This window comes from Salvelinus sp. IW2-2015, unplaced genomic scaffold (assembly GCF_002910315.2).
Source record: "Salvelinus sp. IW2-2015 unplaced genomic scaffold, ASM291031v2 Un_scaffold1047, whole genome shotgun sequence".
In the NCBI taxonomy this organism is placed as follows: domain Eukaryota; kingdom Metazoa; phylum Chordata; class Actinopteri; order Salmoniformes; family Salmonidae; genus Salvelinus; species Salvelinus sp. IW2-2015.
The window spans coordinates 20,591-33,388 of record NW_019942702.1 but is presented as its reverse complement, the minus strand read 5'-3'; the positions used below and the strand labels follow the sequence as shown (position 1 = coordinate 33,388).

Below are 12,798 nucleotides of genomic sequence, written 5' to 3'. Positions count from 1 at the left end.
GTGTGTGCGTGCGTGCGTGCGTGCGTGCGTGCGTGCGTGCGTGCGTGTGTGTGTGTGTGTCCTGAGCGGATCCAGAAGATACATGGGTAGTAGAGCTCCGGAACTTTCATTCCATCTGAACGTCATTGATCAAGAACATAATAGGATATAGAGTACAATCCAAGTAAGCACTAGGACTGGGTTATCTAATGAACATCTGCAGACTACAATCTAGCCTGGGCAATTTCCCTGAAAGAGTAGCGAGAGAGAGAGYGAGYGAGAGYGAGAGAGAGAGACCCGACATTGATACATAGTATAAGAATAGAGGTATAGGAATGGTGGGAAAGAAAGAAATGAAGAAAGAAAGAAAAAAGAAAGACAGACTGAATCTGAATGAAGAAAATCATGATGTCAAACTAAAGATTCCTTTAAGATTCCTTTATTTTTTTTTCAATTTCTCTCCTAATGTAAAATTAAACCATTCATGCATTCTCCGAAAGGGTATCCATGATCTTTATTTCTTTGGACATACATGTACAATATTCTGATTGGACAGAAACATCCTATAGAATAGTTATGTTTTGATATTACCCAGCTGAATAAATTCCTGATCAGATATTATCATTTGTTGAATATTTATTTCCTTATATAATGCCTCATACAATGCTCTTGCCTAATACAATAATTCTCCGGCCTCATACAATGCTTCTGCCTCATACAACACTCTTGCCTCATACAATGCCTAATAAATGTGTTAAGTGAATGTAAAATATAATAGGATGTGAAAATAAATCTCAGTACGGTGTACAATATCGTGTTGTATCCATATAACTCCAGGACTCCATAATCATGATCTTGTATCCAGGATTAGAAAAGTAAGACTGAAATCATGAAAACCTTCTAGAACCTATAATGCCATACAAAGACTAGTCTCTTGTGACAGACTGTTGCGCACATTTAATTTGGTTCTGGGTTCCAAGATTCTGGGTTCCGAGATTCTGGGTTCCGAGATTACACAAGGACAGCATGAGACATTTATATCACCAGGGAGAATATGAAGTCATCAACTTAAACGTCCACACTTCCAAGCTTGTTTTGATGTTTTGAAATTCGATTTCTCCAACAGACAAAAATGAATTAACACCAATTTCTAAGAGCTGTATAGATTTTTTTTTTTTTACATTATTTACATTCAAATCAAAGACAAATAACACAAATGTTTTTACGTAAATCGTTTGAAAAAATCTGCCATATTTATATAATCTATGATGTCGACAACCAGTACTTCATTTGAATAATATCCACAATCCAACGGGAGGTTGAGAGCAGAAAAAAAGACTACCCCGTCGTCATCGGTCCTGACATTGTGCATGTTCGAGATCGACAACAACACATTGCAGTCGGACTGCGCAGGATCACTGATCTACAAATCACCTTGCATCCCAAATAACTACACATTCTCTGTTTAAACGAGAGATCAAGATTAGTGATTCTGCGTTTGGCCCTTTGCTTAAACAGATCCCCTCAAAACACGCTCAAGACTTTCTCCTCTCCTCGCTCCTCTCTTATCCAAGGTAAGGGTGTTCGCTCTGGAAGTTGTAGTCCGGACACACTTTTTGAACCAGCTTATAATCGATGCTAAAGAAAGAGATGAAGATACAGATGACTTTGAAAGGTTTGGCGCAGAGCCAGGCGGCGTGGGACTGAGTGTGCTCTGAGAAGCAGGTCTGAGACGGGTCGTAGAGGCAGGGCTTGGGCTTCTTGGAGCGGTTAGTCTTCTCGTACTCCACCCGGCAGTTGAAGGTCTTTACCTCCTTGGGGTCGAAGGTGGACTGGTGCGGGGTCTGTTGTTGAGTGATCTGGGTGTGAAGCTCAGGGTGGAGCTGTGCGTGTAGACCCGGTTGGTGGTGCTGGAGAACCTCGAACTCCACTACTTTAGTTGGAGGGACGATACTCACGGAGACGTTACCGAGACTGGACGAGTTGTGGCGGAAGTAGACGGTGAACGTGCCGTTGATGTGGTCCACGATCTTCCCGGTGACCAAGAGGCTGAACTTCATGGTTTTCACGTTGAAGTAGAAATCSCCCCAGCCAAAGATCTTCTTGGTCTTCTGTGCCGTCTTCAGTGAGGGTTTGCGTTTGTTACGATATCCTGTCTGGTCCAGGAGAAGAGACTGATTCTTTGCCCAGTCGTAAGGGTTGAGGAAGCTATAGGTGGGGCTTTTCAGAGGGGGCTTCATGGGCGGGTTGCCGACCCCGTCCATGCCTGTGGAGAAGATGCGGGAGGTTGTTTGGTAGGGGGGTTTAACTCCCCCTGCGGTCCCTCCTCCGGTGCCTACGGCTCTACCTCCTATGCCATACGGTAGGGTCTTCATCGCCGAGCCTGCTGGACCCAGGTCTAGTCCTGGGTAGTTCTTGGACACCTGCTTCTCCAGTCCCTGCACCTGTGGAGAGAGAGTCAGAGAGAGGGAGAGAGAAAGAGAGGGGGAGAGAGAGAGTCAGAGAGAGCGAGAGAGAAAGAGAGAGGGGAGAGAGTGGGGGGATAAAGAGAGAGCAAAAGTGAGTCTGTGTCAAGGAGATTCATATTCAAGGTTTTAACGGACAGTATTAATTATCATTCTCATTTCATAATATGTACAGGTAACTGCCAATGCACCTTGGCATAGATTCTAGAAGTGTCTGAAACTCTGTTGGAGGGAAGTGACACACACACACACACACACACACACACACACACACACACACACACGGACACACAGTGTACAGTTACAGCACACGGGATCACACACAGGGCGGTGGAACACAGCGATCCCAAACACACACACACACACACCACACACACACACACACACACACACACACCACACACAACACACATCTCTTTAAGCTCCCTGTGCTCCGTTGAGACCTCTCTTTCAAAGTCACTGAGATCTCTTCTAGCCAAGGTAGCCAAAATAATGGGCACATGGGCATTTTTATACGCCCTAAGCATGATGGGATGTTATTTGCTTAATTAACTCAGGAACTGCACCCTTGTGGAAGCACCTGCTTTCAATATGCTTTGTATCTCTCATTTACTCAAGAGTTTCCTTTATTTTGGCAGTTACCTGTAGGTTGCTAGATGACTTTGATGGCTTTTCTTTATCCCTTGATTCAAGACATAATTTTTTTATGAACTTTGTTTGTTGTGAATGTTGTTTTACACAGTAAAGCCGATTTTACATGTGAAGGTAACGGACGGGAGCTTGTTTGTTCGGACAGGTGACACGGCTTTAATCCCAAACTATGAAGTGGTTATTCACAGAGGTGATTGACTAGAATATTTCTTGTTGTCCCTTTCATGTCTTATAATCACGTCACTGGCCAGGCACACAGCGCGACTCACACGCGCACAACGCGACAGCAGCACACACAGTGAAGCACTGAACATGGACGCCCTCCCTCTACGCCCCCCCCTCCAACATCAAGCGTGTCTCTTCTCTGAAGTGCTATTGTGAAGCTTGTCTTAGAATGTTGAGCGGTTAGACGGTTTATAGAATTCACGCTGTCTCTTTAATGGGTTAGTACCCCTCCCACGCTCGCCCCCCCATGAGAGATGCTTGGTAATCCAGCTATAAACTATTCTCCTAATAGACAAGCAAAACAAGCGAAACCAAACCTGAAAAAAAGAGGCCAACAGCCCCCACAGTGAGAACAGGCGGGTTTGTGCCAAAACTCCCCTCATTTGCAATCAATCATTTAAGCCAATAACAACCTRGTGTTGCTGTTTGTCTCTTACTACTGTACTCTAAACTCACGTTAAAGGCCCAGTGCAGTCAAAAACGTGATTTTCCTGTGTTTTCTATATATTTCCACACTATGAGGTTGGAATAATACTGTGAAATTGTGAAAATGAGAATAATGGAGTTTTGGTTTTCCAGTTGACATCCCAAGATGGTACATTACTTAATAGACCAATAAGAAAGACAGTTCCAGGCCTCTGCCAATAACAGCACATTTTCAGTTTTCCCCCTCCCCACAAAAATTACTCTTTGATTACAAGCTATTTTTTGTTTCTTTTTGACCATTTTGATTGAAAACAATCACAGGACGGTAGTTATTAATTGTGACCCAGAAATTATTTGATATTGAATTAAAATGGCTGCATTGGACTCTTAATGTATACACTGWCTGCATCACAAATGGCATCCTATCCCCTAAGTAGTGCACTATTGTTGATCAGGGCCAATACTCTATTGAAGATACGGTGCTATTTGGACACAGACACTCATTCAATCGTTATTTGTGTTGTGCAGCGAGCGCCAGCTAGCGCTACAGTACTCCAGTGGTTCCCAACTTTTTTCAGTTACTGTACCACCAAGTGTAATTTTGCTCTGCTCAGAGTATTTTTAAATGTAACCTTTATTTAACTAGGCAAGTCAGTTAAGAACAAATTCTTATTTACACTGACGGCCTACCGGGGAACAGTGGGTTAACTGCCTTGTTCAGGGGCAAAGTGACAGATTTTTACCTTGTCAGGTCYGGGATTCGATCCGGCAACTGGCCCAACGCTCTAACCACTAGGCTAKCTCATGTGCATTTTACCACTAAACCTATGGTCTCATCAGTCTTCTCAAGTACCCCTTTGTGGCTAGGCCAAATGCACCTGGTTGGGAAACCCTACACTACTCAATACAGACCGTAATGTATTCACTCATTCAATTAAGGAATCTATGGATGTATCCCAAATGGCACCCTATTCCCTACATAGTGCACTACTTTTGACCAGGYRCCATAGGGATTTGTTAAAAAGTAGTGCACTATATAGGGGATATAGGGTGTCTTTCATTCAGTTAATGTCCTGAGTTCTGCAGCGGTRTGAGGCACTGCATTTCAGTGCTTGAGGCATCACTACCGACACCCTGGTTTGAATCCAGGCTGTARCACAACCGGCCGTGATTGGGACTCCCGTAGGGTRGGWGCACAATTGGCCCAGGGTCGTCCAGGGTTTGGCTGGTGTAGGCTGTCATTGTAAATAAGAATTTGTTCCTAACTGACTTGCCTAGTTAAATAAATAATGATCTATTTCTCCTACTTCATTAATTAACACGGGGCCTCAGAAGGCTGATTTGTAAGGTGAAATGACTGGAAGTGTGTTGAGTGCTGATGAATGGTTATTGATCTGATAATGTGTTGCTGGTAGATTTTGAACACGTGCTCTGATTCCCTGGGTGGTTCGCTGTGTGTGTGTGTGTGTGTGTGTGTGTGTGTGTGTGTGTGTGTGTGTGTGTGTGTGTGGTGTGTGTGTGTGTGTGTGTGTGTGTGTGTGTGTGTGTGTGTGTGTGTGTGTGTGTGTGTGTGTGTGTGTGTGTGTGTGTGTGTGGGGGTGCCCCTGGGAGAGAGGACACCAGTGAACTCACAGACTCTAAATTAAAGTTAGTATGGAGGGGTTTGACTAGGAGACGGCCGAGAAGGTACAGCAGCTGTATACTGTAGGTAGGTCGGCTACTGAGCAATCGCAGAGCATGTTGTGACAACGGACACACGGTATATATCATGAGCATACATAGGTTTTAGGATCCTTTCAGTAAAACACGGTGGCTATGCACTGTATGTACATGTACAGTAACACTTGCATGCAGAGACTAACCTACACTGACAGCCATGTCAGCAGTGTTGTCAGGTGTCTTCAAAGTGAGGCCATCTGTCACACTAACACAATTACACTGCATTATTAGGCCTAATCATCGCAGGTTCTCTGACCCCATGTGTGTGTGTGTGTGTGTGTGTGTGTGTGTGTGTGTGTGTGTGTGTGTGTGTGTGTGTGTGTGTGTGTGTGTGTGTGTGTGTGTGTGTGTGTGTGTGTGTGTGTGTGTGGTGTGTGTTGTGATGATCCTAGCACTATTCATCACAACACCACGGAACCTGAACCCTACTACACCTAAAGACCACGCTGGGTTTTTAGGGGTCAGCGAAATAACACACACACGCAAACACACACACACACACACACACACACACACACACACACACAACACACACACACACACAACACACACACACACACACACACACACACACACACACACACACACACACACACACACACACACACACACACACACACAACCACACACACACACACACAACAGCAGCAGCAGCAGCAGCTATGATATCCATTGTGATAAAGCTAACCTGGACAAGTCATTCCCACATCAGCAGCTGCAGTTGGATCCTGAAACAGAGTGGATGTATGGAGCACCACGGCAACGCCTTATATTATACAGAGAATGCTGCAGCAGAGCAAACTCCTTCGTCCGCTGCTCTTTGTACCCTTCTGCATCAGTGAGGAGGAGTCATTCAACGCTTACTTTATATCTGGAGTCAGTCCAGGATATTCACCCACACAAATAAAAGAGGGTGAAGCTCACCTGTCCATCAAAAGGGACAATTTAGAATCAAAGACACAGGGTAGAGGTCGCTGAGAGGCCGCTGAGAGGCGGCTGATAGGTCGCTGAGAGGTCACTGAGAGGTCACTGAGAGGTCGGTCAGAGGTCGCTGAGAGGTCGGTAAGAGGTCGCTGAGAGGCCGCTGAGAGGCCGCTGATAGGTCGCTGAGAGGTCGGTCAGAGGTCGCTGAGAGGTCGGTGAGAGGTCGCTGAGAGGTCGGTAGAGGTCGCTGAGAGGTCGGTGAGAGGTCGTGAAAGGTCATTGAGAGGTCGGTGAGAGGTCGCTGAGAGGTCGGTGAGAGGTTGGTAAGGGTGAAATGATCACACAGTTAGGGTTGCAAACACACACACAAGACAGCGACACAGCACACACACACACACCCACACACACACCACACAACACACGAGGAGGAAAGGGTGGTTTATATACTTTGTTAACTGTTGCTGTGTTGACTCGTTCTAATTTGAGACAGTTTGTTTGTGTAAATACACAGTACACTAATTATTATTAACTAACAGGTTCCACACTTTGTCACGGACTTCAAAATGGGCGGACCAAGGCGCAGCATTGGATTCCACATCTTTTTAATACAACGTGAATCTAGAAACAAAACAACAAAACTACAACGAACGTGAAGTCGTAGTGCCCAACACACTAACACAAACAATATCCCACAAAGCAGGTGGGAGATAGGGCTTCCTAAATATGCCCAATTAGAGGCAACGATTACCAGCTGCCTCTAATTGGGAACCATACAAAATCACCAACATAGAATACACATTCTAGAATCCCCCCCCCCAGTCACACCTACCACCACTATAGGAAATCCAAGGGCGCTCTATGGTCAGGGCGTGACAGCCTTTTTTAGTTCACTCAACTTTGTGTTACCTGAAATTAACAGAGGCAAGATGAGAGGAGAACAGAGAGAGGAAGCTGAGGTTATTACGTAGAGGCAAGATGAGAGGAGAACAGAGAGAGGAAGCTGAGGTTATTACTGTAGAGGCAGATGAGAGGAGAACAGAGAGAGGAAGCTGAGGTTATTACTGTAGAGGCAAGATGAGAGGAGAACAGAGAGAAGAAGCTGAGGTTATTACGTAGAGGCAAGATGAGAGGAGAACAGAGAGAGGAAGCGGGGTTATTCATAGAGGAAGATGAGGGGAACAGAGAGAGGAAGCTGAGGTTATTACGTAGAGGCAAGATGAGAGGAGAACAGAGAGAGGAAGCTGAGGTTATTACCGTAGAGGCAAGATGAGAGGAGAACAGAGAGAGGAAGCTGAGGTTATTACCGTAGAGGCAAGATGAGAGGACAGAGAGAGAGCTGAGAAGAGAGAAGATGAAGAGACAGAGTGAGGTTATTACTGTAGAGGCAAGATGAGAGGAGAAAAGAGAGAGGAAGCTGAGGTTATTACCGTAGAGGCAACATGAGAGGAGAACAGAGAGAAGAAGCTGAGTTATTACTGTAGAGGCAAAATGAGAAGAAACAGAGACCGAAGCTGAGGTTATTACCGTAGAGGCAAGATGAGAGGAGAACAGAGAGAGGAAGCTGAGGTATTACCGTAGAGGCAAGATGAGAGGAGAACAGAGAGAGGAAGCTGAGGTTATTACCGTAGAGGCAAGATGAGAGGAGAACAGAGAGAGGAAGCTGAGGTTATTACCGTAGAGGCAAGATGAGAGGAGAACAGAGGAGGAAGCTGAGGTTATTACCGTAGAGGCAAGACTGAGAGGAGAACAGAGAGAGGAAGCTGAGGTTATTACCGTAGAGGCAAGATGAGAGGAGAACAGAGAGAGGAAGCTGAGGTTTACCGTAGAGGCAAGATGAGAGGAGAACAGAGAGAGGAAGCTGAGGTTATTACCGTAGAGGCAAGATGAGAGGAGAACAGAGAGAGAAGCTGAGGTTATTACCGTAGAGCAAGATGAGAGGAGAACAGAGAGAGGAAGCTGAGGTTATTACCGTAGAGGCAAGATGAGAGGAGAAACGAGAGAGGAAGCTGGGTTATTACGTAGAGGCAAGATGGAGGAGAACAGAGAGGAAGCTGAGGTTATTACCGTAGAGGCAAGATGAGAGGAGAACAGAGAGAGGAAGCTGAGGCTATTACCGTAGAGGCAAGATGAGAGGAGAACAGAGAGAGGAAGCTGAGGTTATTACCGTAGAGGCAAGATGAGAGGAAAACAGAGAGAGGAAGCTGAGGTTATTACCGTAGAGCAAGATGAGAGGAGAACAGAGAGAGGAAGCTGAGGTTATTACCGTAGAGGCAAGATGAGAGGAGAACAGAGAGAGAAGCTGAGGTTATTACCGTAGAGGCAAGATGAGAGGAGAACAAGAGAGGAAGCTGAGGCTATTACCGTAGAGGCAAGATGAGAGGAGACGAGAGAGGAAGCTGAGGTTATTACCGTAGAGGCAAGATGAGAGGAGAACAGAGAGAGGAAGCTGAGGTTATTACCGTAGAGGCAAGATGAGAGGAGAACAGAGAGAGGAAGCTGAGGTATTACCGTAGAGGCAAGATGGGAGGAGAACAAGAGAGAGGAAGCTGAGGTTATTACCGTAGAGGCAAGATGAGAGGAGAAGAGAGAGGAAGCTGAGGTTATTACCGTAGAGGCAAGATGAGAGGAGAACAGAGAGAGGAAGCTGAGGTTATTACCGTAGAGGCAAGATGAGAGGAGAACAGAGAGAGGAAGCTGAGGTTTTACCGTAGAGGCAAGATGAGAGGAGAACAGAAAGAGGAAGCTGAGGTTATTACCGTAGAGGCAAGATGAGAGGAGAACAAGAGAGAGGAAGCTGAGGTTATTACCGTAGAGGCAAGATGAGAGGAGAACAGAGAGAGGAGCTGAGGTTATTACCGTAGAGGAAGATGAGAGGAGAACAGAGAGAAGAACAAGATGCCTTCTCTCGGGGACGTTGAAGCATTGGTCCTTTAACTTCATCTGGTGGGTCTATGAGCAAAAAGCATCTTAATACACGTCGTTAGTAAGAGAGGAAACAGAACAAGGTTGATGTGAGCCGTGAGAGCCGTGTGGAGCCTCGTGGAGCCGCGTGGAGCCTCGTGGAGCCTCGTGGAGCCGTGTGGAGCCGTGTGGAGCCTCGTGGAGCCGTGTGGAGCCGTGTGGAGCCGTGTGGAGCCTCGTGGAGCCGTGTGGAGCCGTGTGGAGCCTCGTGGAGCCGTGTGGAGCTCGTGGAGCTGTGTGGAGCCTCGTGAGCGCGTGGAGCCTCGTGGAGCCGTGTGGAGCCTCGTGGAGCGTGTGAGCCTCGTGGAGCTCGTGGCCTGGCCTGGAGCTCGTGGAGCCTCGTGGAGCCTCGTGGAGCCTCGTGTAGCACTGCTGTAACTCGTTATATTTGACAGAGAATTCTGCAGCAGAAGCAAACTCCTTTGTCCGCTGCTCTTTCGTCGCTTGAGAGCAGAGTAACCCCTTAAAGTATTAGTGTTCAGAGATAGCCGGTCTAAGTGCATACCAAGGGCTTGGTCAAAAGTAGTGCACTTTTTAGGGAATAGGGTGCGATTTGGGATACGCACCGCAGTGATTGAAGAGTGAGAGTATGTTCGATGAAGCAGGAAGGAAGTGGGTTCATACTAACTTGCTAGGAGGTTAGGTGATTGGTGGAATTGACCTCTGAACTGTCGATGATTTACAGTTAAGATTTATTTTCATGTTAGGAAGTGTTGGATCAATGATGGTCTGGTCCCCTGATCCTCCATCTAGTTAACTCAATTATCCTTTAAAACGTATCCTCCTTCTTAGAGTGTGTTTGTGCACGCGTGCGGCAGAGGATGTGGCCTTCCCCCTGCCTGCCAGCTGACGTCTGACATGGGCTCTTCTCCAAGAGTAATAGAAGAATAAATATGTTCTTCTCTCTCTCTCTCTCTGTCTCTCGCTCTCTCTCTCTCTCTCTCTCCTCTCTCTCTCTCTCTTCTCTCTCTCTCTCTACTCTCACTCTCTTCTCTCTTTCTCTCTCTCTTTCTCTGTGTCCTCTCTCTGTTCTCTCTCTCTCTTCTCTCTCCTCTCTCCTCTTTCTCTCTCTCCCTTCTCTCTCTCTGTGTCTTCTCTGTCTCTCTCAGTTTCTCTTTTTTCTTTTCTCTCTTGTCTCTATCTCTCTCTCTGTGTGTCCTCTCTCTCGCTCTTCTCTCTCTCTCTCTCTCTCTCTCACACACTCTCTCTCTCTCTCTCTCTCTCTCCTCTCTCTCTCTCTCTCCTCTCTCTCTCTCTCTCTCTCTCTCTCTCTCTCTCTCTCTCTCTCCTCTCTCTCTCTGTGTCTCTCTCTCTCTCTGAGGAGTGATAATGGGAAGAATGAAGTCGGCAGCCTGTCTCAGAGCTCTGGACCCGCCAGGCTGTTGGTTTGTTTAATTTGAGTTTTATTTGTGACAATCAATTAATTTCTATCTCCCCCTCTGCCCTCTTCTCTACCATTGATCTGCTGTCACTGAGTGGAGTCAAATGGACATTCCCCTTCCACACAGACACACACACACACACACACACACACGCACGCACGCACACGCACACACACACACACCATCCCACACGCACTAGAGATGAGCACTGGGCTGGCTGGAGATGAGATTTGTCATTTTCTGCTCACTCCACATATAACTCTTAATGTGTCCGCTGTGAGCCAGCAGACTTTTAGATTAGATCTCAACTGAGACAGAACAAAAATTGTTTTGATAATTCATTTAGTTCTGAATTGCGACAACGAATTGAGACAACAACATAAATATATCATCAGGCAAGGAAGGAATCACTCGGTGAGACAGAATCCAAAATATGACACTTGTAAATAACCGTTACTATAACACTACAATACAATACTCTTAGGCTACACTTGTTATAAACAAATGTTGCTTTATTTATTTAACCTTTATTTAAACTAGGTAAGCCAGTTAAGAACAAATTCTTATTTTCAATGACGGCCTAGGAACAGTGGGTTAACTGCTCTTTCAGGGGCAGAACGACATATTTTTACCTTGTCYGCTCGGGGATTCGATCCAGCAACCTTTTGGTTACCTCCCTGGACAGGTCTATATGATGTGAGATAAAAACCATCTTATTACCACGCCAATAACCTTGAAAGGAGTAGAAAATAAAACTGAAGTTACAGCACTGTACAGGTCACACACACAGGATGATAGAGGCTGTTTTCAGTTAAAAAGGCTTTAAAAAAAAAAGAATAATGATATTGTTTTCACTCCATATTTATGTGGCGGCGGGGTTTCAGCGTACTACCACACATCCATACCTTATTCCCTAATAGTGTACACTGTGACCAGAGCTCTGAAACAGCACCCTATTCCATTATAGTGTACTACTGTTGACCAGAGCTCTGAACAGCACCCATTCCCTATATAGTGTATACTGTTGACCAGACCTCTGAACGGCACCCCTATTCCCTATATTTTATTTATTTTTATTTATCCATTATTTTTACCAGGTAAGTTGACTGAGAACACATTCTCATTTGCAGCAACACCTGGGAATATTACAGGGAGAGGAGGGATGAATGAGCCAATTTGTAAAACTGGGGATTATTAGGACCGTGATGGTTTGAAGCCAGATTGGGAATTTAGCCAGGACACTGGGGTTAACACCCCTACTCTTACGATAAGTGCCATGGGATCTTTAATGACCTCAGAGAGTCAGGACCACCCGTTTAACGTCCCATCGAAAGACGCACCCTACACAGAGCAGTGTCCCCAATCACTGCCCTGGGGCATTGATCTTTTGTTTAGACCAGAGGAAAAGGTGCCCCTACTGGCCCTCCAACACCACTTCCAGCAGCATCTGGTCTCCCATCCAGGGACTGACCAGGACCAACCCTGCTTAGCTTCAAAGCAAGCCAGCAGTGGTATGCAGGGTGGTATGCTGCTGACTGGATCCCAACAGTAGTATATATTAGACTACGTTGACCAAGCTCTGAACAGCACCCTATTCCCTTATAGTGTACTACTGTTGACCAGAGCTCTGAACGGCACCCTATTCCCCATAGGGCTTGACAGTAGTGTACTATATAGACTAGGATAGGCACCATTTTGGACATACTGTATATACAAACACAGCCAAGATGTATCCATCCATTCTAGTTTGAATAATGATCACATAATAAAATAAGAAACTTTTTTTTTTTTTTTTTTTACATTTCCTTCCCCCCCAAAAAGAAGAAGAAGAAGCGAAGACGAAGAAAAGAAGAATTGAGAAATGACATTTAATTAAAGAGAGCAAAATAAAGCCCCAAGAAAAAGAGATAAAGCAGTGGGGGAATAAGAGTGTAGAGAGAGAGAGAGGAGAGAAGAGAGAGAGAGAGAGAGAGAGAGAGAGAGAGAAGAGAGAGAGGAGAGGAGAAGGAGAAGAAAGAGAGGGAGAAATGAAGAGAAAGGCAGTAAAAAGTGATTTGTCAGTCCGG

At 45.7% G+C, this 12,798-nt stretch overlaps 1 protein-coding gene across 1 annotated transcript; it reads right to left on the bottom strand.

The window, feature by feature from the left end:
* Positions 1-476: 476 nt before the first annotated feature.
* On the bottom strand, positions 477-9,853 carry LOC112069562 (uncharacterized). The gene is made up of 3 exons (XM_070438586.1): positions 9,392-9,853; positions 6,496-6,690; positions 477-2,423 (listed from the first exon to the last, which is right to left on the bottom strand). Exons 1-3 carry the CDS (start codon positions 9,851-9,853, stop codon positions 1,545-1,547), a joined length of 1,536 nt encoding a protein of 511 aa, XP_070294687.1. The 3' UTR covers positions 477-1,544.
* Between the last annotated feature and the right edge of the window lie 2,945 nt (positions 9,854-12,798).